The sequence below is a fragment of the Elephantulus edwardii genome, unplaced genomic scaffold, assembly GCF_000299155.1.
Source record: "Elephantulus edwardii isolate Elephantulus edwardi_28Jun2011 unplaced genomic scaffold, EleEdw1.0 scaffold00045, whole genome shotgun sequence".
Lineage (NCBI taxonomy): Eukaryota > Metazoa > Chordata > Mammalia > Macroscelidea > Macroscelididae > Elephantulus > Elephantulus edwardii.
In genome coordinates this window covers 804,482-832,435 of record NW_006399795.1, presented here as the reverse complement: position 1 = coordinate 832,435, position 27,954 = coordinate 804,482, and the positions used below count along the sequence as shown (strand labels likewise).

General features: G+C 45.9%; 1 protein-coding gene across 1 annotated transcript; it reads left to right on the top strand.

The window, feature by feature from the left end:
• The first annotated feature begins 35 nt into the window (after nt 1–35).
• MFN2 (mitofusin 2) lies at nt 36–27,137 on the top strand. Its single transcript, XM_006885746.1, has 18 exons — nt 36–172; nt 5,295–5,473; nt 8,191–8,326; nt 9,759–9,921; nt 13,498–13,622; nt 14,136–14,244; nt 14,355–14,462; nt 15,513–15,666; nt 15,890–15,957; nt 16,083–16,204; nt 20,196–20,322; nt 20,719–20,823; nt 21,111–21,213; nt 21,635–21,855; nt 22,983–23,138; nt 24,565–24,761; nt 25,547–25,681; nt 27,068–27,137. The coding sequence occupies exons 2-18, from the start codon at nt 5,299–5,301 to the stop codon at nt 27,135–27,137; spliced, it is 2,274 nt and encodes a 757-aa protein (XP_006885808.1). The 5' UTR covers nt 36–172; nt 5,295–5,298.
• Nucleotides 27,138–27,954: the final 817 nt, after the last annotated feature.

The following is a 27,954-nucleotide window of genomic DNA, read 5'->3' as shown; positions in this document are numbered from 1 at the left end:
GACACTTTTTTCCCCCTCTCTAAACAGGGAATTGGTGGAGGAGTGAACAAAATCAGTAACCAGCTTCTACCTGACACAGGACAGAGAAGAATACAGAGACATTTCATCTTTTTGACTCAAGCCATGCTCATGATGCCCATCCTGTGAAGATCTCCCACCATCCAAAAAGTAAGTATTACTGAGACGTGTGTTTGTCATGCTGGGGCTGGGTCAGCTGGAAAGGAATGTGCTTTTCTAGCCATCCAGTTGCACGTTTTTGGTGGTGAAGTCATCTTTGCGAATAGCTAATGTTTTCCAACCTCTGTTGAGGGACAGGAAGAAAATTAGTTTCTTTCTAAGGAGCCCTGGTAGTGCACTGGTTAAGCTCTCAATTGCTAACCAAAATATTGGTGATGGGAACACACCCATTGTGCTTTGAGAGAAAGATGTGACAGTAGGCCTCTGTAATCGTTTACAACTTTAGAAACCCTCTGGAGAGTTCTACTCTATAGTATAGGATCACTTTGCTTTAGAATCCAATCTGATATCGTACAACAGCAGTATTTCTTTTTTCTCAGGAGGATTTCATTGGAGCAAAAAGGGAGCCTGTGTAAAGAGTGAAATTCTGGAAGTGCCTGGGGTCCCTTAGCCTCCCTGAAACATTAGTCTATCTCCCTCGTTTGTTCCCTAAGTGCTGCCTCTTCTCCTCCCCCTCATTGTCCAGCAGAGGTTGGCTCCTTGTCACAGTTCTTTACGAGTCTGTGCTGCCCCTCCTACCTTGTATACTCTTTTGTTTCAATTTCTCAGCTTCTCTTCTGTTCCAGTTGTGCCAACAGGCGATCGTGGATCCATTTTATTTTTCCTGGTAGGAGTTGCTGTGCATAATACTGGGTAAGGAGGTGGTGTGTATTCAGGAACTGTGCTTGGGATCCAGAACATACTTTGAAATGATTTCTGCTACTGCTGCCCTCCACCCAAGATGCCTAATACTTCTTAACTAATAGCCCAGGTTGAAGCAAAGCTTCTGGTGGCTTTGGCATGCTAATAGTAGTTTTTGTTTAGAATTGAATTTGGTTCTGGTCTTTGGTTAATATATGTTAGTACTGAGCCCCTTCTTTTGTTTGGGAGTAAAGGACTACTGGGAGAAATGAAGCTTCATCCAAAGTGATCCTAGAGATCTTAAAAGCTGCTATACAGAAGAAAGATTTCTCCATCGAGTAAATTTGTGAAATGCTCCAATAAATATGGTTAAATGGTGTCTTTACAGCAGCCCTTCCCAGCCTCTGTATGGTGCTCATGCTCTCTGACAGAAGAGACGATAGCGTGTGGTTTTTATAAGTTGGATCTCTGGTGGGCTTCTGTTTAAATGGAGCACTGGGTACAACTAGAGTTCTATGGATCATGCTGAGAAAGCTGCCTTAAATTATCTTAAATTGTTGAGAAATCTTGATCTCTGTAGAGTACTTTGAGGCATCATCACTAATAGCTCTAACTTAAGTTAGAGTTAGTGGCACTTAAGGTCGTTATTAGATCTTTGCTTGGGGCTCGTGCCTCATGGGCCTGCCAGTAGTCCTGCGGTGAAGTAGAGACTGTCAGGGCTTTCCAGAGGAGTTACAGGAACCCAGCTGCTTCCCACCGCTCTGGAAGGGTTGGAAGCCAGCCGGTGAAACACTGAGATAGGGAGTGTTGTCTTGACTTCTGTGTGTGTTATTTTACTATTTAAATTTTTTTGTGTGCTTAATGTGTAGTATGCTGCTTTGGCTTTTTTTAAGAATTAAATACTGGAACTTGAAAGGCTTATTCAAACTTCTTAACTTACTGGGCTCTAATAGTAAGAAACAGATACTTAGCCAAAAGCTTTTCAAGACAAAGTAGATTTTTAGTTTCCAAATAGAAGGATAAGATGATTTCCACTACCCCACACTCACCTAGGTGGACACTTATAAAGCTCATAGACTAGCTCATAAAGGTCATAAGAGAGAGGTGTGAGGTTGGTACATTGTCCATGGAGATGTTCAGGAAGGCTTCATGGAGGAGGTGACACAGGTTGGGTTTAGAAGAGCAGATAAGAGTATGCCAAATGGAAAAAAAAAGTACTTGAAAACATGGAGTCTTAGCTTGAGAATTAGCAGAACTAGAAAAATGAGAGCTTGGATAGGTTGGAGGGATCCACAGGGGCTTGGGGGCATGTAGCTGTAGGCTGCGTAATGGTGATACTGTTGTGCATGTCTTCAGTCCTTGCACTTACTGAGCACTAACACTTAGCTTCTTTTCCTTTGGACATGTCACCGGTGATCAGGATTGAAAGCACTTGCTTCTAAAATTCTAGTTGATCTCAGAGGACTTGCCTACAAGCAAATCACTTCTGGGCTTGCTGCTCCTTACACTGATAGGCCTGTTTACTCATTGCTGTGGCAGCTGAGGGTTGTGGGTGTGTCAGTAGAGTTCCATCATCCCTACCCTGAAGGCTGCCTGTCAATCTTGTGGGTTTTGATCGAGTATTTTACTGTTGCTACTTACTGACATGTGTAACCTTTGAGCTTGTGTTATAGCATACTACTTGCTTTATCTTTCATCTTCCACAGTAGTTTTATAAATACACACACACACACACACACACACACACACACATATATATATATATGGAAAAAAAGTTTTATAGCCCACAGATGGCATGGTCATGTTTTAAATCTAGTTCTGTCTGATTAAAAAGAATCCCTCATACACAACCCTACATCTCGTGTACCCAGGCTCCTTTTCTTCTTTGGGTGGCCTGCCCGCCTCCACTGCTCTGAGAGCCTGGGTGAGTGAGCCCTCACTTCACTGCCTCTCCCTTTAGGTCATGGAGGAGCTCTTCTCAGAGCGCTATTCTTTCTCTTATCTCTCCATACGTATGTGGCATCTGTGCTAAGAAAACTTCTTTTGCAACTGTGTTTTATTGAGGAGGAAGGTAGAAATGGAAATAGGGTCATTTCTTCATGTCCCTGCAGAAATCATTGCAAAATAATATGTGGCTTTGGACAAAGTGTGGGCTCCCATCCTTGTGTGTCTGTCTTTCTGTCCATTCTTTGGGAAAATTGGTTCCCAAAAGCATTCTCTCTTTATACTTTCCAGCTAGTCTTTCTGTTTCTCAGGAACTTGCTCAGTCCCCTTTGGCACCCTCTACAACTGACTTGTGTGTGCTCTTGAGTCGCTATCTCCCAGCTAGAGGGAGTGGAGTGCTGAGTTGGGTGTGGGTTGATGACTGATCAGGTCGCCAGGAAGGGTGTGACCAGACAAGAATGTGTTTGGCTGTTGCGGAAGGTAGATCCAGGCACACGCACAGCTGCACTAACAGCTGTACATACTGTCTCTCTCTTGGGGAGGGGCATTTAAAAAAAAAATTTCATCCTCTGAAGGCTCTGCTGGGAATCTCTGAAGAGGGGCTTGTCAGAGTCTGTTTTGGCAAGGTGTTCTCAGCTACCAGTTAGTCTGATTTGTCTGTTGCTTTTCGCCTTTAACAAAAGACCTCTAGAATGTTGGAATTAAGTCTCATAGCTCTTAAGATGATACTGTTGTTGTTATGTGCTGTCAAGTTGCCTGTGTGAGTGACCCTATGTATAACAGCTCTGAAGCCTGCCTATCCTGAGCCAGCCTCACTGACCCCGACACAACTACCACGATGGCACAGTAGTTAGTGTATCAATCCATCTCATCTGGGGTCTTCCTCTCCTACACTGTCCCTCCACCCTTCCAAGCATGACATCCTTCTCCAAGAGCTGGTCTCTCCTGGCCACATGCCCAGGGTATGTGGGTAGAGCTTCAGAATCCTGGCCTCCAAGGAGCAACTTGGTTTCACCCTCTCCAAGACAGAATTACTTATTTTTTGGTGATCCATGGTATGTTCAAGATAATGCTGTAGAAAGGGGGAAACACACACACACACACACACACACACACACACACACACACACACACAATATTTCAAAGGTAAATGTGACTGAGAGAAATACCTCTAAATTAAACTGTGATGATAATAAACAAAATGTTAACAGTGCTTGTACAAGAATGGTGGGCTTGCAGAATTTTTTTTTCTATTGGTTTTCACATTTTCTATAGAGTACATATTTGTAATAAAACAAACCAATAAATATTTCTATTTATAGAAGTAGATCTCCCTCACTTGAAGGTTATTGTTCTCACTTCTCCCTCCTTCCCTCTCCACCCAACAAAACAAATCCTGTTACACACCAGGACTGTTGAGTCCCTGGGCAGTGGAGTGATTGAGAAAGGGTGACATTGAGTGACACTTTACTCTCACTGGTTTTCATATTCAGGCTTTTTCTCAAGTGGTGATATTTGGGAAATAAGTCAAATTTCTGTCACAGAAAGCCCTCCAAAGAGGGCTTCAACGTGTTACCTGCAGTGCCTCTCCGTTTCTGGTGGCAAAGGAAATGTCTGTCACTGTTCAACAGTCAAGGAACTGCTAACCCTTAGGTCTGAACCTAGGGTCTGGGCTCTAGTCCTCTGAGTGCTCCTGCCATGTGAGTTGGAGCTGAGCTCAAGTCTTTAGAGGCCTCTTTATTTGTTGTAAATGTATAGAACAAAACATTTGTTATTTCAACATTTATTACATGTTTCACTGACATTAGTTATATTCATATTGCTCTTTGTCTAGTTAATCTAGTGCTGCTTTAATGGAAATAACACACGAGTGACTTTAACACATAGAAACTTATTTTCTCACAGTTCAGGAGACTAGAAGTATGAATTCAGGGTGCTAGCTCATTACTGGGAGTTCTTCCCCTGGCTTGGCAACTTACTTCATCCTTCTCTACTAATGCAGATCTCAAGAGATACACTAATCCTACCTCATTGACATAACAAAGTACACATCCCCAGAGTTGGGGGGGTATATCTATAAGTGTAGGGGTTAGAATTTTGTTAGACATCCTTTTGTTGTGGTGTTGTTATGTGCTGTCGAGTCTCTTGCGACTCATAGCGACCCTATGTACAACAGCCCTAAACCCTGCTCTATCCTGTGCCAATCGCACTGCCCCTGACACTCCTGATTAACCCAGTCACTGAATCAATCCACCTCATAGAGGGTCTTGCCCTCTTGCGCCATCCCTATAATTCCATTTATAGGAATTATAAATTCCTACCCTTGACACACTGGTTTTTACCTCAACATCCCTTAAGCTAGACCCAGTGAGCCCATTTTTGTAATGGAACCTAGAACTGGGCCCAGTTCCCCAGACCATACTCCTCTGTATTCCTAGCAGAACTTGCTGAGGTACGTGTTTCTGGTTTGCTCACCTCATCTTCTGTTGCAGCGCAATGTCCCTGCTCTTCTCTCGATGCAACTCCATTGTCACAGTCAAGAAGGATAAGAGACACATGGCTGAAGTGAATGCTTCCCCACTCAAGCACTTTGTCACTGCCAAGAAGAAGATCAATGGCATTTTTGAGCAGCTGGGGGCCTATATCCAGGAAAGCGCCACTTTCCTGGAAGGTGAGATAAATGCCTGCTCAATCAGGACTGCTGTTTGCACATTTATTATCAGGATCTGGGGCTAAGGAGGTCGTGTTCTTGGGAAGCTCCTGCCCAGATAGGTTGTTGTCACAGGTATGATCTACTCTTGGAATTGTATGGAATTGGACTCAGGAGAGATTAGACAAGGAAGGTAAGGAAACTACCAGTTAAGAATATTTTGTTTTATTTCATCACAGGGGACAGATGAATCTTATCTCCATTTTAAAAGCTAGCAGATTAAGGTTTTGATTGTCTCGTAGTTTGTAAGTGACCACGCTGGATTTTAACATGGTGTCGCTGACTTCAAAGACCATGTATTTTCCTTGGTCCAGTTCTGGCTGCCATCAGTACTAGACACTGTCTGGCTGTTGATTATCCCTGACTCAAATGTTTTCTTCTTGTTATTTTTAGATTGGCAACAGGACTATGAATAGGAAACTTACATCACCTGTACCTTTCCCTCTAGTTACTTAATTTGAGGTCACTCGCTAGTCCCTGCTCTATCAGCAGAGAAAGACAGATCCCATCCACCCACTCCCACCCTGCAGCCTGAGTGCTGCACCTCTAGCTTTGTCAAGCTCTCCCTCAGAAAGTTCCAGGTTCTGAGTTTGTTAAGTTGAAAATTCAGTGACTGAGTTCTGTCTGTCCTTGCTTTCCTCATTTTTGAAAGAGAGTTAGATGAGACCAGGGATTTCCAAATTCTGGTCTAACAGAACCCTAGAAGCTCTGGGGCAGTGCTCTCAGAGCTGACCCCTTGTAGGAGGATGCGCTTCCTTTTACTTTCAGCTTTCAGTTACAGAACAACTTGACTTTTGATGGTTTTGTAGTTTAGGCTTCTACGTGAGGTTTTTAGAGAATGTCTAATTTTATTCTCTTCGCCATACCCTTAGCATAATGGTTGGTGCAGGAGAAGGTACTCCCTAAGTATTTGTTGGATTTTAAAGTCATAATATTAAGTTGAAATTATTCCAGTGCATTGCCCATTCAAATAGCAGTAGCTTTGGTGTGCTGGGCACCATGCTATGTCCTGTGTGTACAGAGATGGCTAGACTAGGGTATTGCCCTCCCAGAGCCCAAGACTGACTTTTTGTGATACCCTGAGTCATCTACACAGATGATGATGTGGATGACTATGTGCTTAATGATGTTGTTTATGGGAGCGCCACAGGAGTGAGTTCTTTGATTTCTCTTGTGACTATACGAGGCGAGTTTCCTTTTAGTGACCTGGAAGGAGAGAGCTGGAGTGATCCTGTGATATTCATGGGTTGTCCTGAGTCTTGGATGATTACTGCTTTGTGACTGTCCCAAAGAGTAGGTGACAAGAGGTTGTTGACCTCTTGCCTCTGCTTGTTAAGTGGAGCCACGTGCTGGAGAGCCAGCTCCTCATAGGTGTATTTTGAAGGCCAGGTTGTGGCTGTTCCTTCCATATAAGGGAGGAATGTCGTTGAGCCTGGCATGGGAGTGCCCAGAGGACACAGGGGAATGTCATTGGTTTGGCCACTTCCTTTCATGGCACCAGCTGCACAGGAAATGCTCCAGGCTGTCTGAAGCGCCCACCTGTCATGCTCCATATGTCTTGGGAGCTTGCTCAGGGTTGGGCTTGTCAGTTGGTGTTCTGTGAGAATGTGCCAAGGGGGCCAGGCCTCCACCTCATTTTGCCAGCCGAGCACCTACCAATCTGCAAACTCTAAATGGATTGAGGGGCAGGGTTTTGCCTCAGTTAATTTATTATCTGTCTGCCAGTCAGGGACATTTAGCAAAAATTATCTCGGTGTCCATTCATTTAGTAAACATTGAATATCTGCTAAATGGTGCCATAATACATCAGACAGGCACGGTTTGACCTCGTAGGTGATGCAGACAGATAAGCTTGACAGTCACACTGTGTTCAGATGAGGGAAGTATAGATACTGTAAGAGCATAAACAAGAGGCTTTAAAAGGTTGAAAGTGGTCAGAGAAATCTTCTTGGAAGGTGCACAATCTAGGCAAGACCCAAGGCTAAGTGGGAATGAGGCAAGCCTTGGGTACCAAGGCTGGACTTTAGCTCTTTAGAATCAGGGAGAGAGTTTTAGGCTGTCTGAAAGAGGCCAAGGAGTGAGGAAGCTAGGTGAGTCTTGGGGAGGGGATGGTGGAATGTGAAACTAGGTGAGTCTTGGGGAGGGGATGGTGGAGTGTGAAGCTAGGTGAGTCTTGGGGAGGGGATGGTGGAGTGTGAGGCAGGGGAATGGCAAATGACTAGGCTGGATGGTCAACCAGATCAGGTAGGACCATGTCCGATTTCACTGAGTGGTTAAGAGCACAGACTCTTGAGCCTGGATTCCAATCTTGACTCTGCCTTTTACTTGTGTGACAAAAATTTAGCAAGACTATGATTAAATGTTAAGTGGAAAATACAAAAGTAAATCATGGCCATGTACCAATTGTTGTCCTAGGCATTTGATGTGCTTGAATTAATTTAATCCTCACGAGTCGTGTGAAATAGATATTAAACATCTCAGTTTTATGAATATGGAAACCAAGACTCAGAGAAAGGGTCATTTACCTAAGATCACTGCCAGGGAGTGGCGAGAGCCACATAAGGGAATCAGGCCCAGTGGCCTGCCAGCGTGGGTAAACAGGACCAAACTGTCCTTCCATATGGTGCCTGTGGTGCCCCTTAGCTTATGTGATGACCCACTTTCATTCCCCTCTCCAGACACCTACAGGAATGCAGAACTGGACCCTGTCACGACGGAGGAGCAGGTTCTGGACGTGAAAGGTTACTTGTCCAAAGTGAGGGGCATCAGCGAGGTCCTGGCCCGGCGGCACATGAAAGTAGCTTTTTTTGGCCGGTGAGTCCTTGAAGCCTCCGTGCCTTTCTTCCTTCCTGACTGGGAGGGAGGAAGATACTTTGTGCAGACAGAGTTGAACTCCCCAAGGCAGAGAACAGCTGATGGGTCCTAGGAATTCCTCTCTGTTACTTCTTGTGACACTTTGAGGTCCAGAATCTAGCTTACCAGTTGAATCAGTTGAGTTTGATTCATAGAAACCCCATATATGTTGGAGTAGAATTATGCCCCGTAAGATTTTCAGTGGCTGATTTTTCAAAGTAGGTCACTGGGTCTTTCTTCCCAGGCAACTCTAGGTGACTTGAACTACTAGCCTTTCCGTGATCAGCTAAGTACATTAGCCAGTTGCACGACCCATGGACTCCTTGAGGCTTAAGATGCACTTCTAGGAAAAAAATCCCCTGAAATCCAGTGGAGAAGACAGCAGACCCCACACAGCTTGGTTGCTCACTTAGCACACAGTGGAAGCTGAGGAATAGTCGCTGTGCCGAGGGTCCTGCCCTTGATGAAGGTGGTCCCTGATGTGGCTCTTGGCACTTCTGGGCTGTCATTTCGTCATTCCTACCTCAAAAGTGTGTCCCTCACTTAGGTAAACTAGGGGGCATAGTGTTTCCCTGGTTGCTGGAAATGTTTCCTACCTGTGAAGCAAGTAGCCTGGCTGGGGAGCTGCAAGCCCAGAATGAACAACACTGTGCTTGGTCTGGATTAAAAGCTGTACGACCCAAACCATATGAATATGCTGAGGAGAGCTGTTTTCAAGAACCAGAATATACAAAAAGGTGTGAGAGAGAAGTCTTCCTCTGGTTAGGCACTTAGGAGCCGAGGTAGACATTGGATGAGGAGGGAAAAGAGACAGGAATAGGCCCTGTATGAAAATAAAGACATGGAGCACTTAGCTGCTGCTCTGGGGAAGAGCCCCATGAAGGTGAGGCAGCAACTGCAGTCCAAGAAGAGTGTCTGCTGGCACCAGGCCCCGTGAGCTTTGATGCCATATCCCAGGAACACCTCACGAGCGTGGAGCTAGAGGTATTTATTCTTAAATGTCATTTGGCCTGTACAGAAAAGTTTGTATATATAACATTGTTTAAGCATTCAGCTCTTAGATCATTGATTTTGACTTCTCATGACCCCCCATATGTGGGGTAGGACTGCTCCACAGAGTTTTCTAGGTTGTCACCATTCAGAAGCTGCCTTTCGATTGGTAGTCTAGCATTTAACTATATGTTAAATATTTAACTGTATGTTAAATAAAGGATTCCTTGTTCCTCAATTTCAGTAAATACTGAGCTCCTTCTGTGTGGTGAATATTCTTGTGGTCACTGGCGACACTGCAGAGCACATGACCTTGTACTTCCAGGTTAAAACCTTAACTTCATTGTGAAATCGAAGGATGCAAATCACTCCCACCATCACTGACAGCCACTGTCTCCTCCAGGACAAGCAATGGGAAAAGCACTGTGATCAATGCCATGCTCTGGGACAAAGTTCTGCCCTCTGGGATCGGTCACACAACCAATTGCTTCCTGCGAGTGGAGGGCACAGACGGCCATGAGGCCTTCCTGCTCACCGAGGGCTCGGAGGAGAAGAGGAGCGTTAAGGTGAGGGTGTCGTGGGGGGACTTGAGAGTAGACAGCACCAGGCCCTGCTTTCTGCCCTGGGCACACAAGGTGGACATCCATGGTGACAGGACTGCCTGGCTAAGGAGAAGGCATCACCTCATTGCATGGGGGATATAGGAGCCTCTGTTTTAGATACGTCTTTTTGAAGGGTGTGAGAGCTTTAGAGAAGGTCAGAAATGTGGAAAAATCTAGGACGCTTTAGTTCCTGTGTATCATGGAGAAGGTTGTTTGACTGTGCCCTTTGTTAATTGAGAGAGTGGGCTGTGTTCCTCCTTGAAATGCTGTCAGTCTGTGAGTGTGACATATCAGCTGGAAACTTGGATATTTTTATTTTTCTAAGAAGCAGCTGAGTCCTTGTTTGGGGCAAAATGTTCATTTTCGTCTGTAAAGAACTAATTAATATAGAAGGAACTCTCGTGGCCTAGTGGATAAAGAGTTGTGCTGCTAAGCCAAAGGTAGGCAGTTCAAATCCACCAGCTGCTCTAGCAGAGAAAGAGAAACAGTCTCATCTCCTGCAGTTTACTGCCTTTAAAAATTCACTGAAGGATCAGATGTAGTGTCACAGCAATGAATTTTCTTTTGACTCAATCAGTGTAGACCGGCGCTGGCTGAAAATCACCTGTGACTTCATCCATAGCCACTGGTGAGAGTCAGCGCCCAGAGCCATCAGGGGCTTTAAGCTCATTGCCCACTGCTGTGGTGTGGACAGCTGAAACAGGCCCCGACAGGCACCTGGGAGGGGGGGAACCCAGACTCTACTTCATGCTCTGCTGGAGAAGGAGGGGCAGTCTCCTGTACCAGTCAGATCCAATTTGATGGTACACACACACACACTTCTTCTTTTTTAAAAAAAGACTACTTCAGCAGTCGCGGCCCTCAGCCCCCGGGTTGGGGTGAGCCGTCACGGCCCTCTGCCCGGGGCGAGCCGTCTTGGCCTTCTGCCCGGGGTGGGCTGCGCTTGGCCCCCGGCTTGGGGCGAACCGTCGCGGCCCTCAGGAGCAAGAAGGCAGGCAGCTGTAACCCAAGACCACCAGTGGGGTGATAAAGCGTCCTCCCTTCCCCCCTTTATATCTACGCCCCTGTTCAGCATGAAGAAGCCAGAGAGTCGGCATCCAATTCCCAAATCAATAAGACAGTTGGCTTAATTACAAAAAAAAAAAAATCAGTGTAGAACAGTCTAAGCTTTAGGAAGATGCCCAGAAAACCCCATTAAAACAAGAATGGAGGTGGAACCCTTTTACCTTCACTAAGGATACAGTTGCTCAGCTGATTAATGTAGTTGTTGTCAATAAGCTATACACTTGAAAAAAGTTGAATTGACAAAAATTGAGTGATATATTTACAATGATCCCTTTGAACAAGAAGTAACTGCTGAGGCTTCTTATGTACAACCAAAAATCTCATGCGAGGTTTTGGTACCTTGGTGTCTTCATTTATATGTTTAGGGTCATGGTTTCATGAGACGTGAGATGTCCCAGTTAATTAAGGCCTAGTAATGTGCATGGTACTTCTGCTTTAGCTCCTAGTTCTTGTATAATGCCTTGAATAATCATCCGAGGCACAAGTGATATCTGTTCTTCTGGAGCAGAAGAAGAAAGAGAGTCAGGAAAAAGAGAAAGAGTTTGTGGTTAATTGTCTCCTTTGCTGTGAAAGCAGCACTAGATGGCTTCTACTGCTGGACATTTCACTGTCTAAGATCTTACACTGGGACCTCTGCTGGCCTAGTGGCAAGAAGCTGCACTGCAGTTTTGAAGGCACTTGGTTCAGGGCCACCAGCTGCTCTGTGGGGGAAAGATGGGCATTCTACTCCCATGCAATTAACTGCCTCTGAAAACCTGCCAGAGGGTCAGCTGTGGGTTGGTTCGGACTTGATAGTACACAACAACAACAGCAACACAAGATCTTCTAGAAGAATCATGATCAAAAGAGGAAAACAATTAGAACAAAATTTCAAATTCTCATGGGCTCCAGACTTTTTGAGTTTTTTGTTTTTTTTTTTATTATTTTCTTTTTTAAAATTTTTTTTGTTTGTTTCTAAAGATAATCCATTTTTGTTATATTTTTTTTAAAAATTTTATTCTTTTTTGTGCATGTACCGTCAAATCAGATCTGACTGGTACAGGAGGAAATTGTCCCTCCTTCTCCAGCAGAGCATCTGGTGGATTTGAACCGTGTGTGTACCTTTGGGATTGCAGTATAGCTTCTTGCCACCAGAGCTCCCATTTTTTTTGAGGTTTTGCATAAACCCTTAAAGCTATTCCCCTGAGAGAATCTTTAAACTGTAAACCACAATTATTCCTTGAGGGAGCTCTGGTGGCTTAGTAGTAAGGAGTTGCTCTGCCAACCCAAAGTTATGTGGTTTGAATCCACCAGCTGCTCAGCAGGAGTCCTGTGCTGCTGAAAACCCTCTGGAGGATCTGCTGTGAGTCTTTCCTTCTTAACAGTACACAACAAAAGTGAAGATGTCTGCCTTCAGCATTGTGTTCTTTTAAGAACTCTGTTGGGAATCCATATGATATTAGCAATTTGAAAGATTAGATAAGAAACTTAGGAGGTGGTGCATTTCTGTTTTATTGTTGGTGTTAGGTGCTATTGAGTCTGACCCTATGAATAGCAGGTCTGAACCTTGTCCTGTCTTACACCACCCTCACAGTCTCTGACATACATGAGCCCATTGCTGCAGTCAGTGTGTCAGTCCATCTGGTTGAGAGTCCTCCTCTATTTCACAGACCCTCCTCTACCTTTTCAAGCATGATGTCCCTCTCCATGGAATAGTCTGTCCTAGCAACATGCGCAAAGTATGTGAGACAAAGCTTGTCAAGCTTATGATAATGAGGAGGAACAATTCTGAAAAGGAAGATACACAACTTGAGGACTGTGATCAGTGTCACTGGAGAAGCTGTTGAACTGGTGGATATTTTTCTGTAATGGCTATGGGATTCTGATCTCAACAACAAAAACCAAAATATTTTAAAAAAGGAGAATGTAGTGCTTACTTTGGCAGCACATATACTGTAATTGGAACGATACAGAGAAGATTAGCATGGCCCCTGCTCAAGGATGACCATGCAAATCCATGATGCATCCCATATTTTTAAGATTGGCACAGAACAGAGCAGGATTTAGGGCTGTTGTACATAGGGTAGCTATGAGTCACAGGCAACCTGATGGCACGTAACAACATTAGGATGTACACTAGTTGGTTCTTAAAACTGGTAGCTCTTAACAGTATTTCTGTGGAACAAGAGGAAAAGGCTACCTAATTGGACTGGGAAGTGATATTGGGCCTCTGCTGTATGGTCAGCGAGGAGTTCTGGTGTGTAAGGAGTTGTGCTGCTGTGCTAAGGCAGGTGGTTTGAATCCACCAGCTGCTCCAAGGGAGAGATTGACAGTCTCTTCCCGTGTGATTTACAGCCTCTGAAAGCTGCTGGAGAGTCAGCTTGGAGTTGATTCTGACTTGATGGTAATGAGAGCGTGCTCTGAATTGGGTAGTGTGGGAAATCTGGCAGATGGCTCTTCCTTGGCCTGATTGCTCTTTCCCTGTTCTTCCATTAGACTGTGAACCAGCTAGCCCATGCCCTCCACCAGGATGAGCAGCTGCATGCTGGCAGCCTGGTGAGCGTGATGTGGCCCAATTCCAAGTGCTCCCTTTTGAAGGATGACCTTGTATTGATGGACAGGTAAGAGGTGCCTTTCGGGGTGGATCATATTGCCATTCCCTGGTCATCTAGGCTAGGATCCTCTGGGCCCTGCCCTGGCTATAGCTCCTTTGACATTATCTCAACTAAGTCCTGCATTTCCTGTAACATCTAGTTCCTGAATTAGATATCTATTGTCTAAACTGTGAAGATGTCCCAGGGATGCTGTGTAAAATGAGACATGAAGGATGCCCAAAATACTGGGTCTGTGAGGTGTTTTATTTCTCTTGAAGGAAAAACAAGACAGTCCTGTTGAGTTCTGGCTCTCAGAGATTTATTTACTTGTACATTACGGTGTTTTTATACAAATGATAGATGCATGTGGTGAAAGCACATTTTCAGATCATCAGGAAAGAGAGAAGATGCAAAGTAAGAATCAGGCCAGATTGCTTCCACCTAGCCTTCTGCCTTACAAATCCCATGTCTATCTAAGGAGGAAGAATAGGGCCATGGCTCCGTGTGCCTAACAATGTTGATTTTCCCTGCCATCTTTAGCCCTGGTATTGATGTCACCACAGAGCTGGACAGCTGGATTGACAAGTTTTGCCTGGATGCAGATGTGTTCGTGCTGGTGGCCAACTCAGAATCCACTTTGATGCAGACAGTAAGCTGTCCTTGGCTTCTCTCTACTCCCAGGTGGCAGTTGGGCAGTGGGTCCAAAAGACCTTAGTGGATACAGCCTTTCCTCCACTGCACTCCTACCCTCTTGTATAGGAGAAGCAGTTCTTTCACAAAGTGAGCGAGCGCCTCTCCCGCCCAAACATCTTCATCCTGAACAACCGCTGGGATGCATCTGCCTCGGAGCCAGAGTACATGGAGGAGGTTGGTGCCTCTCTCTTTCTCAGTTTGGGGAACACCACCTGTATGAACATGGTCTCTAGGACGCAAGAGTGTGCACACCCTGGTGCCATAGATCAGATTACTTCCCTGAATTAATTTCATTATCAAAGACTTGGGATCACAATAGTGTCTTCTCATTGCTTTAAAAACACTTCCTTTCTCCCATTCCTGCTCAAGATCGACTCCATTTTGAAAAGTTTTCACATATATCTAATGTCATCACCGCAGTTAGTTCCCCCTTGTCTGGGGCCAGTTGCTCATTTTGCTCATAAAGATTTAATCAGTGCAAAACAGGCTCATCTTTGCAAAGATATTCAGGAAAGGTGCTTCCGAGAAGAATGAAGAATAGTTGGTTATCGTTGACCACTCACAGCTCTTAACTTGGAATGAAAGAGAAGAGATAACTGGTACTGGTGGGTCATACATGGAGTATGTAGTCAGCAGGCCCAAGTTCAAATTCTGGTTGATATGCAGCTGTGTGACTCTAGTAATTTCCTTAATCTCTTGGTAATTCAGTTTCATTACCTGCAAGATGAGTGTAACACTGAGTTGTTGAGAATGTGAAATGTGCTGTGCACGTGGTATATGTGCATAAGAAGCTGTAAGGGACCTTGGAGTGATTTTCTAGTGGCATTCCACTCATAAGCAAGGCCGTGAAGGGCTGGGCTTGGCAGAGTGGAGCCTAGGTTAATAGCTCCATGGTCTTTTCCTCTGAGGAACCAGAGTTGCGATGCCATGGGCTTTAACAAAAGTCACTTTGGGAATGTGTGAAGTTTCTGCTGTGTGTGCATAAAATACCTTTTGGAGGATATGCTCCAAGGAATTCAAATGTTACTGCTTCTTTTGTGAAACTTGGTGGCTAAACAGATGGATAAGAGATTGACTTGCGTACTGACCCATGTGACTGTATTTCTGATTTCTTAAAAAGAAGTAGTGGGAGGCTGTCGACTCCATTAAATACCTTCCCTCTCCAAAGCTAGTCTCACTTGCACACCTCCAAGCCCTGACATGCATCCATGTTTTTGGTTTCAGGTGCGGCGGCAGCACATGGAACGCTGTACAGGTTTCCTGGTGGACGAACTGGGCGTGGTGGACCGAGCTCAGGCTGGGGACCGAATCTTCTTTGTGTCTGCCAAAGAGGTGCTCAATGCCAGAATCCAGAAAGCCCAAGGCATGCCTGAAGGAGGTAACATTGGGAACAAAAAATGTCCTTTTCCCTGAAATTTGGAAGCATGTGGTTTCATGGACAAGTCAATAGAAAATACTCTTGAGGGTGAGATGGTGGAAGAGCCACAAAGGGGCGCTCTTTGCCTTCCAGCTGGTGTCTGCCCAGGCCAGGCATGGCTCTGGGAGGTTGCATCATTTTCCTTGGTTGCTGATTTCTGGTTAATGCTGTATAATTTTCCTAGGGGGTGCTCTTGCTGAAGGCTTTCAAGTGAGGATGTTTGAGTTTCAGAATTTTGAGAGGCGATTTGAGGTGAGTCCTTTGATTCTGTTTTGTGACAGTTTCACGACCATGACTAGAAGTGAAACTGGAACCTAACATTCATTGATTATAGCCCTTGGTGTCCCATGCCTCCCTCACCAACTCCTCTGTTCCAGGAGTGCATCTCCCAGTCTGCAGTGAAGACCAAATTTGAGCAGCACACAGTCCGGGCCAAGCAGATTGCGGAGGCTGTGCGCCTCATCATGGACTCTCTGCACATCGCAGCGCAAGAGCAGCGGTAAGATCCCAAGACTGAACGGCCTCAGAGGGCTTCTGAGAAGGGATCACACTCAGCCCTGTCCTAGGCAGCTGTGACAGGTCAGGCTTAGACCTCCCTGATAGCAGAGCTGGGCCTCTGGCTTCCCATCCAGGCCTCTTTCTATAGCCCAACAGACCATTTTTGGTCTACTAAGACCTAATATGGTGCTGGGGAGGAGGATTGGTATTCATTCCTCTGAGCCTGGCCTGAGGGACATTAAGTGCTGAATTGCCATCCCTGCAAAATCAGTGGAGGCCTCTGGGTCCACACCAGACTGAGCTAGTGGCCATTCTCAGAACTTCACATAGAACATATCCTTAAACGATACCTATTTGTTAGATTTATTTTTTTTTTTTCTTTTCTGAGGAATGAGGGGAAAATTTTAAAGATAGAAAAGGAGAATAATAAAAATATCTTGCTCCTGAAGATTCTTACTCATAAGGCAAAGTAGAAGTGGTAAGAAGCTGCACTGCAATCCCAAAGACATGCAGTTTGAATGCACCGGCTGCTCTGCGGGAGGATGGACAGTCTGCTCCCATGCGATCTACTGCCTCTGAAAACCTGTTGGAGCGTCAGCTATGGATGGTTTCGGACTCATATATACAACAACAGTCTTTACAGCCCTACTTGTTTCTCTGTTGTACTGTGGTGACTTGTGTGTGGCTGTGATGCTAGAAACTATGCCCCTGGTATTTCAGGCACCGGCAGGTCCACCACAATGGTCAGGGGTCTGCAGAGTTCCAGAGTCAATACAGACCAAGAAAGAAAGACCTGGTGATCTACTGGTGAGGATGGTGAGATTTTGTCTCCAGTACTTGGGACGTGCTATCAGGAGGCACCGGTTCCTGGAGAAGGATATGCTTGGTAGAGAGTCAGCAACAATGAGGAGGATTGTCAGCCCGATGGACTGATAACAGTGAGCTCAGTGCGCAGGTCGGGGCAGTGTTTCATTCTGTTGTATATCAGCGTGAGTTGAAATGAACTCAGTGGCATTTAACAATAGTTATCTTCCAAAGTGATACTTATGAGACCCACACCTTTGAACTCTTAGTAAACAGCTAAAACCATTGAACCACCAGAGCCCCCTTTTAATTACTTGCTTATTCTATTTCGACTATTAACTATGTTTTCCCATTGACTAGTATGTAGGTTTCATTTTTTCACTATTGCAGGTTCTTTTGCTTTGGAAATCTTCACAAGTATCCTTGCATACATCTTTCTCTTTCTTCCCCCCATTTGAGTGATAATTATTAGATTATCTGATGGTTTAATTCATGGGAACTGTACTTCTAACCCAAATGCCTCTCTGGGGGTTCAGATCCACCACTGGAGAAAGATAGGTAAATTTCCTGTGCAATTTACAGCCTCTGAAAACCTGCTGGAGGGTCAGTCTTGGGTTGATTCCAATGCAACAGCAGTAGATTTGAGTAGCTAATGATCTTGAGCATTTTTTCCTGTATTCTCTTTATCTGAATGTCTTATTTGGTGAAGTTTCTTTTTATGTCCTCTGACATCATTTAGATTTTTTTTTTTTTTACTTCCTTGTCTTTTATAAATGACCTTTGGCATTCTTCATGGATGATGTTCTTGATGTCATCCTACAACTTGTCTGGTCTTCAGTCACTAACACATTCAGTGTTCAGTGTGTCAAATCTATTCCTCATGTTTTTAAAATCCAGCTAATATACACTCAAGGTCATATTTTGTTCTCATGGACTTCTTTAATTTTCTTCAACTTCAGTTTGAACTTACATATGAGTAGTTGATGATCCGTTCCACAGTCAGTCCCTGGCCTGGTTTTGACCGTTGATATTAAGCTTCTGCAATAACTCCTTCCACAGATGTGTTCATTCTGATTCTTGTAAAATCCATCAGGTGAATTCCAAGTATATAGTTGTTGTTATGTTTGTTTTTTAAAAAGTACTTGCAATGAATAAATCATTTATTGTACAAAGTTCTACCTTGCGATCTCCAACCTCATTTCTGTCACCAAAGCCATATTTTCCAACTACCAGTCCTTCTTTGTTTCCAACTTTTGTATTCCAGTCACCAGTTACTATTATTTTTTTACCAGTTATTATCAATGCATCTTGATTGCATGTGTGCTCGATTCCAGACTACAAAAGTTGCTAGAAATGGGGAGCTCTGGTGGCCTAGTGGCAAGAAGCTGTGCTGCAATCCAGAAGGTGCTCTGTTCGAATCCACCAGATGCTCTGCTGGAGGAGGGGAAATCTTCTTTGCCCGTTGGATCTGATTCAACGGTACACAACAAGGGGGGAGAAAGTTGCTAGAAATCCTCAATTTCTTCATCTTTGACTTTCATCACTGATGCATGTATTTGAGTAATGGTTGTATTAATAGGACTTCTTTATATGCATATGGATAGTATCCTATCTGTCAAAGCATTGTACATCAGATGACACAATCTTACTTGCAGAAGTGAAGAAGACTTGAAGTACTTACTGAAGAAGATCAAAGACTATACAATAACTTTCAATATGGATTTCATCTCAGTATCAAGAAAACAAAAATTCTTACCACTGGACCAATAGGTAACATCATGATAGATGGAGAAAAGATTGTTAGCAATTTAATTTTACTTGGCTCCACAGTCAACACTCATAGCAGCAGTCAAGAAATGAAAAGATGTGTTACTCTGCAAGGATCACTCCACAGTTCTAAAGTGCAAGGTTGTCAATTTAAAGACAAAGATGCTCCAGTTCCAGACCACGGTCTTCTCATTTGCTTCCTATGCATCTGACAGTTGACCAGTACGTAAGGATGACAGCAGAATTGATGCCTTTGAATTGTGTTGTTGGCATAGAATTCTGAATATCCCATGGACTGTCAAAAGAACAAACAAATCTCTCTTGAAGGAAGTGCAACTAGATTGCTCCTTAGAGACAGTGATGGTGAAACTTTGTCTCATTTAACCTTAGATTGATTTTTCAGGAGGAACCAGTGCTGGAGAGAGACACCATGCTGGGAAAAGAAGAGAAAAGAAGGGAAAACCCTCAGTGAGATAGAGTGACACAGCTACTGTGTCAGGACAGAGATCATGAGGCTGGCACAGGAGAGGGCAGGGGTCAGATCTGTTGTTCATTGGGTTGCAGTGAGTTGTAGTTGGCTGATGGTACATAACAACAACACCCCTTTTTGAGAAGGTGGCATGTCAGGAGGGGTGAGTCCTTGGAAGATGATAAATGCTGGGAACAGTGGAGTGTCATCAAAAGAAAGGAGGACTCTCAATGTGATGACACAGTGACTAACAGTGAGCTGGAGCTTATCAGAAATTGTAAGGATGGCACAGGGTTCAGGTCTGTTGTTCATAGAGTTGCTATGAGTCATCATCGTCAACTTGATTGCCGCTAAGAACAACACCCATTTCTTAGTTGTCTTTTTCTTGTTGAGATGTTGGAGTTTTCTATGACTGTTAGAACTTAGTCTTCTGGCAAATATATATTCTAATACGTAGGTTTTCATAGGAGTCTTTCTAAGATTAGTTTCTAGAAGTAAAACTTCCTTCTTAAGCTATTTTTGCATTTTCAGTTTTATGTAGTTATTCTCTAAAATAACTGCCCACTCACTGTCCCACCCCCAGTGTGTCCAGGAGTTTCCGCTTCCCCACACCCTCACCATTATCTCAAGCTTCGTCATTTTGCCAGGCTTCTAGTTGGGAGGTTGTTTTAAAATTTCATTTCCCTGCTTACTAGTGAGCATGAGCATTTCATCCTGTACGCATTGATAGAGCTTATTCTAAACCCCTAAAGTCCCCTCCTCCACTCTTTCACTACAGTATCTTCCTCCAAGAGGGAGATTGAGGAGTGAGCAGTCAGCTCGTGCCTTTGGGTAGATGCATGAACTCTGCTGAGGCCGGGGTGCCGAGGGGATATGTATGTCCATGCTGTCCCTCTTGCTCTTGTTGGTCTGGTGAGAAAAAGGCCAACTAACCAGTGTTCTTTGCTCCTAGAGTTTACTGCCTGGAAACACGTGAAGAGCGTCATGACCGGCTGAGATTTATTGACAAACAGCTGGAGCTCCTGGCTCAAGACTATAAACTTCGAATTAAGCAGATCACAGAGGAAGTAGAAAGGCAGGTTAGTGACAGGAGGAAGCTCCTTTAGGGGGATTTGGACTGAGAGTGGTTCCAAAGTGTTAGAAGAGAGGAAATAGGCATCCTCATCTTTGGAGGCTTCTCAGCCTGTGGAAGTCAGTGGGGCTCCAACTCGAGAACATGGAAACTTGGGTTCTGATGTTCCATTGGAAGAGCTGAGACAAGTCACCCCTGCTCAGGGCCTCGTTCTCCATATCTACTCAGATATTTGATCCATCTCTAAGGTCCCCTCTATCTCAAAAAGCTTCAATTCCACAAATCAACTGAAGAAAGCACTGATTTGAGAGGAAGCATTTATAGTCTGTTAGTGTCTCTCTTGATGCTTCAAGAGTGAACCGTGTTTCTTCTGGATACTTGATAGTTGCTTCCTTTATTGCAGGTGTCGACTGCGATGGCAGAGGAGATCAGACGCCTCTCGGTGCTGGTGGATGATTATCAGATGGACTTCCACCCCTCTCCAGTGGTTCTCAAGGTTTATAAGAATGTGAGTCATCCAGCAGTTCTTGGCAGGGATCTGCCATCATTCTTCTTGACTGTTGGGTGGACTTGCCATGCAGAAAGTGACTCAGCTCTGGCTGCTCTGGGCAGGGTCATTCAGCCAAGCAGGTGAAAGCTAAGGAGATGAGAGCCAGGCTTCATCCAGCCTTCTAGATCTCTGGTGGACGTGGAACTGGCCACCCTCAGGATCTCCTCATCCTCTGTCTGCTTGTGGTGGTGGGGTTAGTGGTGATGGTGGGGTTCCTTCCCTTCACCTTTCTTTTCTGCTCGCAGGAGCTGCACCGCCATATAGAGGAGGGACTGGGCCGAAACATGTCAGACCGCTGCTCCACAGCCATCACCAGCTCCCTGCAAACCATGCAGCAGGAAATGATTGGTCAGTGCCTCTAGGGAGAGTTACCTGGGGCCCCAGGGCTGCCTAGGTCAGATCTGGAGGCCAAGCTAAAGAAATGTAGACCTTTTTTTTTCTATTTATTGACCTTTTACTATGATTCAACTTGATACCTTCAGATTCTGGGTATAGGTTGTGAGTTACTTCCGTACATGAATGGGGTGAACCTGTCTTGTGCTCCTGGATGGAGCTATGATAGGTTGTTTAGCCTGTTCCTTATCCCACATGAGGTGTAAATGCTGGCAGGTGTGTGTGAAGCCTGACTTGCCTTCTGAGGGTGAGACCCTCTCAGTCCTGCAGTCATTCATCCTGGATGTGCTGCGTGTGCAGAGCTGCTCTGAGTGTGTGCTCTGAGGAGAGGCACGGAGCCAGACTGACGCCCTTCTCCCTGTTCTGTTCCTTACAGACGGCTTGAAGCCCCTTCTCCCTGTGTCTTTGCGGAGCCAGATTGACATGCTGGTCCCTCGACAGTGCTTCTCCCTCAGCTACGACCTGAACTGTGACAAGCTGTGTGCTGACTTTCAGGAGGACATCGAGTTCCATTTTTCCCTCGGGTGGACTATGCTTGTCAATAGGTTCCTGGGCCCCAAGAACAGTCGCCGGGCTTTGATGGGCTATAACGACCAGGCAAGCAAAGCTCTTCAACCTGGGGGCGTCCAGGGAGGTCATGGGTCTGTGCTGTCTTCAACACAGGAACTGTTCAAATGAGGGGGGGGACCTAAGGTCAACAATGGTGGCAGCATGTGCCTCTGTGGGGTCTGCCACAGGAAAGATGTTTGCCACAGATAAACTTGGTCTTCTCCTAAGCAGTTAACATTTGTGAAGTTAGAAATGTTACTGCTTTTTTTCTCTTCTCTAATTTATTAGATATGTTGTTGGGTGCCATGGGTCGGAACTGACTCAGCTGACCCTCCAGGAGGATTTCGGAGGCAGTAAATGGCATGGGAGGAAATTACCCATTCTTCTCCCACAGAGCAGTTGGTAGATTTGAACCATGTATCTTTGGGATTGCAGTGGAGCTTCTTACAAATAGGCCACCAGAGCTCCCTATTTATTACATATAGATTATTTTAAACATTATCCATCTATCCATTGTTGTGTCCTGTTGATTCTGATCAAAATGACCCGACAGAATGGAATTAGTACTACTCAAAGGGTCTCCTAGGCTGTGATCTCCTGAGGACCCACAAGATCAGATCACTTGGTCTTTTCTTCCAAGAAGTGGCTGAAGAACTACCAACCTTTGTGTTAGAAAACAAGTGCTTAACCATTATGCCCCCGAGACACCTCACCTATCAGTATACCACCTAAGTTGTTGCTGACTTCTTGGTCCAAAGCCTACACTTTGGGAAACTGCTGAAGTCTTCTGCTTAAATTTTGGAGTATTTTGTGTGTTCACCTTTCAGCTGGCAGGTCTGTAGCTGCACTGCAATCCTGAAGGTGTGTGGTTTGAATCCACCAGGTGCTTCGAATCCATCAGATGCTCTGCTGGAGAAGGAGGGGCAAACTCCTCCGGTGCCAGTCGGATCCAATTTGATGGTACACCAAATTAAAAAAATAAATAAAGTTTTTAAAAAAAAGGAAAAAAAAATATTAACTCCTTTGCTAAGCTCATTAGAAAATTTTGCCATTTCACCTTTTGAAAGTCCCAGAGCGGTTTTCTCTATTCGTGCAGTCCTCACTTGATGATTGCTGAGATTTAGTTGAAAGAGAGAATTGCTGAGTTCACCTTCCCACATTGTTTTTCTCTTTAGGTTCAGCGCCCTGTCCCTTTGACACCAGCCAACCCCAGCATGCCCCCAATGCCACAGGGCTCACTCACCCAAGAAGAGCTCATGGTCTCCATGGTGACCGGCTTGGCCTCCCTGACGTCCAGGACCTCCATGGGCATTCTCGTGGTTGGAGGAGTGGTCAGTGACAAGATGTGTCCAGGGCGGGTGGGGGGTTCGGGGAAGCAGGTGGGTGAGGACAAAGGGGAAGGACCCAGGTCTGGAGTGGCCACTGTGTTTGCATAGCACTGCATGTGACCCAGCATTTTCCTGTTTGTTGATAATGTCCCTGGGATCACCCAGAGACCCGTGCAGCTTCATTTACTAACTTAAACCTCACAGAATTAACATGATATTTAGAAGGCCTCATTTCCAATTCACAAATGAAAAATTTGGGGAGAAAAGATTTCCAAGAGATGCACAGTTGGGATTTGATCTGTTGCTCCATCTGGCTCCACAAGGCCTTTCCCTTGTAGGGCCTGCCTGGGTGGGTAGGAAGTGACCTAGGAATTGGTAAACCAGGGTTGTAGAGAGGAGGATTAATAAGAATTTATTGATTCTTCATCAGCCATTGGTCGATAAGGGAATTAAAAGCATGACTTGCAAAGACAGAGGCCAGGGCAGGACTTGAACCCTTGTCTTGACATCTGCTGCTTACATCTCCAGCTCCTGCCTTTCCTTTCCTTCAGAGGCCTGAAATGGCAGGCTGCCTTCTTAACTGGAGGACCTCCCCTCCCCAGTCCTGACTTCAACCCAGACTGTCTTGGTGATATAGCAAGTTCTCTCTGTCGTGGAATTATATATTCATGTAGTTGTAGTGAGAACAGCCAGGAATTGCATTCCCAGCATGTGGGGCTAAGATGTAGACAGAGCTGAGGCCCCCTCTTCCTCTGGGGCTGCAGATGGCAAGTGTTCTGATCCTTTTGACCACAGTGACCTGACGATGCTAGTAACGCTTGATGGTCTTGTATAAGTTTCTACAGTTTTTTGTTTTACCTGTACCAAACCCCATAGCCATGGAGTCAATTCTGACTTAGGGTTTTTGCATTTGTAAGTCTTTATGGAAGGACACTACCCATCTTTCTCCCGCACAGTGGCTGGTGGTTTTCAATTGCCCAAAATGTAAAACACTCCACCCCCAGGACTCCTTTTGACTTACACAGCCCCATAAAATAGGTACAGACTATCAGGCAGAGAAGCTTTACACAGCCAGGGTGGCAGTCCCACCAGGGACTCATCTTCCAGCGTGTTAATTAATTGTAGTCATGCTACTTTGTACGGAAGTGTTACAAACCAGACCAGAAGAGTCTGCCCACTGAGGAGTGGTAGAATTCATGTCGGTGTGGTCAAACACATGGCTGTGTTACCTGTGTACAGTCAGATCATGTGTCCAACAGGAAACTCGCTTGCTTATTTCCAAACTAGAGATGATCCCAGCTCTTCTGGCCTAAGAAGGAACAAGGGAAACATTGGGAAAGTGGTTCTGAGACGGAGTCCTGGCTGTGTCAGATGAGTGAGGGAATACTCTGGGCTGACCATTGTGCATGGGCTTCCCCCATCCCCCCAGGTATGGAAAGCTGTGGGCTGGCGGCTCATCGCCCTCTCCTTTGGCCTCTATGGCCTCCTCTACGTCTATGAGCGTCTGACCTGGACCACCAAGGCTAAGGAGAGAGCCTTCAAGCGCCAGTTTGTGGAATATGCCAGTGAGAAGCTGCAGCTCATCATCAGCTACACCGGCTCCAACTGCAGCCACCAAGTCCAGCAGTGAGTGGGCCCGCCAGCCCTGGGGACCTCCTGGGTGGAGTCAGGCCCAGTGCCTCTAAGTGTTGGCCTGGAAACTGCCACAAAACCCCCAGCACTGAGTCCTCCTGGCAGTTTCTGTGGCGTTCTAAGCATCCTTAAGACTGGGGGGGGGGGGGGGTGAGGTGGGGGAAGAGGGATCTTTCCAAAGATAGCTTTGTCCTATTTGGGATTGAGTAGGAGCAGACCTCTCTTCCCCTGAGGAAGGAAGATGGGAAGACAGGAGACATTAACGGAAATTTCTGATGATGACCTAAGGACTTGAGTTGCAGGTCTAGCTTTGAAGTCCTCAGTTAGTGTGTTCTTCATGGCAAATACTGGGTAAGGTTTAGTCTGTTGGTTGTTTTGGGATGTTAGAAAATGAATAAAATCTTCCCTTTTCTTGTTAGACATGTGCTTGCTGCTTTGCTAGGCATTTTACACCTGTTTTTAAATTTCTTCTTCCATCCCTGTGAAGTACGCATTGTTTCTGTTGGCATCTCCTTTTTCAGAATGAGGGAATTGAGACTTGTCCCTGACAGCAGCAGAACCAGCATCAGGATCTGTCGTGCCAAAGCTAGTTCCCTGCTCTGGGCCTTGTTTCCCAGGGGATGCTGTGTGCTGGATTCTGATTTCATACCCATTCAGCAGAAATGTGCAGGACAGAGTTGCTGGCAGAGTGTTGCTGCCCTGCTCTGGATCAGATCTGACCTGCATTTTGCGGCCTGCGCAGACTGCAGCATGGTGCTCAGTGCATCCTTCCCTTGCAGGGAACTGTCTGGGACTTTTGCACATTTGTGCCAGCAAGTTGACATCACCCGGGAGAACCTGGAGCAGGAAATTGCTTCCATGAACAAGAAAATTGAGGTTCTTGATTCACTTCAGAGCAAAGCAAAGCTGCTCAGGTAAGGCTGGCACAGGTGATCAGAGGCTGGGGCCTCTGCCAACAGACCAGGCGGCCCTGGGGGTTGGGGCTTCTTGTCTGTGTGATGGGAGTGGATCGCCCTCTTTGGTTAACTCTAACTCTGTCCTGTTAAACATATGCTGGCTACTTGAGGGCCGCCTGACATGGTGCCAGTGCTGGGAGTTCAAGACGCTGGACACCACCCTCAAAGTGTTTGTAGCTCAGGGGACAGTGACAGCACAGGAGCCAGGTGGCACTGTGTTATCACAGCCCACAGCCCTTATTCCTTACCTGTGACATTTCAAGCACTTTATGAGTGCAATTTTACTCACTCTTTAGTATCCCTTTGGGCTTATGTCACTATCTCCATTTTACAGATGGAAAATGAATGCCTGCAGAAGTTAGGCCCCCATTTGGAAACTCAGAGTTAGCTGGTTAGGCTAGGGTAGGACCTAGGGATGCCTACTCCTTACCCTCTTGAGCCTCTGTGTGCTATTTTTTCACTGTCTGCTGAGAGTTCTTAGGTTCTTCATTCTTCCAGGTAAGAGGGTGCCTCACCCTGTTCACCACAGGGGAGCTGGCCAGGATCTGAACTCATATCCCTGCAGTGTCACCTAAACTCAGAGCTGCCAATTACAGTGCCCAGGAGGGAGCCCGAGTCTGAGGAGTCAGGAGTCCTGTCCTTCCTCCTGGCACTCGTGGTTAGGCAAATCACAACACTCACCAATACGTCATTGTCTTCGTAAGACAAGATTGAGATTTCATGACACAGCCACAGAGCTGAGGATAAAAGTGCCTGCAGAAGTCCACAGTCATGATAACATCAGTACACAGTGATCCCGCACTTCCTTCCCTCGTCCCTGACGTCAGAGGCTTGCGAGTGTCAGAGAGAGGGGAGCTGCCTCAAAAGCTACCCACTCGAGCCTCTGCACTAGATCGTGGACTTCCCCTGCCTTCCACTGTGCAGGTGCCTCTCACAGCACCATCCTAGGGCAACTGCATTTCCCCGGGAAGTCCCAGTGGTGGGGGCGATATGTAGAGGTATCTCTGCTGCCTCTGGTCAGTCACAGGCGCTGCACAGGAGCTAACCGATGCCTCCAGGGATTAACAGTAAGAAAACTTCTTAATGGTGACTGAACTTGTCCATAGCCCTAGGTTGAACCAAACACAGGACTAGGAAATCAGAAACCTTTGTTCTCAGCTGCATCGCTTATTAACCCTGAGACAGTAGGAAGTTATGTAACCTTTCTGGGCCTCATTTTCCTTATCTATGAAAAGGAGGTGACTCAGTTATGGGAGGACTAAATGATAGAACTGTGCTTGGCACATGATGTTCTTATTTCCTATTGTCAGCTCTTATTGCTACAACATCCCTGTTTCTTTGCAGGAATAAAGCCGGGTGGTTGGACAGTGAGCTCAACATGTTCACACACCAGTACCTGCAGCCCAGCAGATAGTGGGCTGCCTTAGGAGCTGAAGACTGAATGGAGGAGGGCAGGCCATGGCCCCTTGGTGCTGCGTGGGCCTCCCAGGGGCACGCGCAGCTCCTGGCCAGGCTCCACCGTAGGATGAGAGCACCCGCTGTCCTGTACTGTTTTGAGCCCTTAAGCACTAGTTGTTTTTCCCCAGCCTGCCTCCTGTTGCAGGAAGGTCTTTTCCTCCTCCCCCTCAAGGGAACTGTCATGACGAAGAACAGCATGGTACCGGGAGTGGATGCAGCATCTCCTCTGCGAATCAGGCTTCCTGATGGAGACTCAGTGGCTACTTGGCCAGATCTATGACTCAGTGTTGTAGGGTGTCTGGTGGTGGAGCCTTCACGGGGATCAGGCAGACACCCACCTCCTTTTGGCCCATGCTTACCTAACCCTTCTTGCCCCCAGCACACCTGCAGAGAGGGTGAGGTAGGTTTTTCCCCAGGCAGTCTCTTTCCAGGAAGGCCAAATCCATCTCAGCGTGATGTTGGCTTATCAGCTCTGGTCCTTCAGCTCTTAACTCTTGCGTTTGCGGAACCTTTCACCCTAGTCTTTGGTGGCGGTTGGTGTGCTTGGCTTCCGACAGGCTGACTGCCATAGGCACAGGGAGCATCCTGCAGTGAGCTGAGAGGAGCCTGGGAGAGGGGTGTAGAGGCATGTAGGGCAGGAGGGACTACTTTTCCTCCTTACTGCATACCTTGCTCTAGTTTAGGTCCTTGACCTTTGCAGACTTGGGTTGTTATTGGTGAAGGTTGATTTGGTTCAGATTTGTTAAAGGATGTTGTAGAAGTAAGTACGGTAG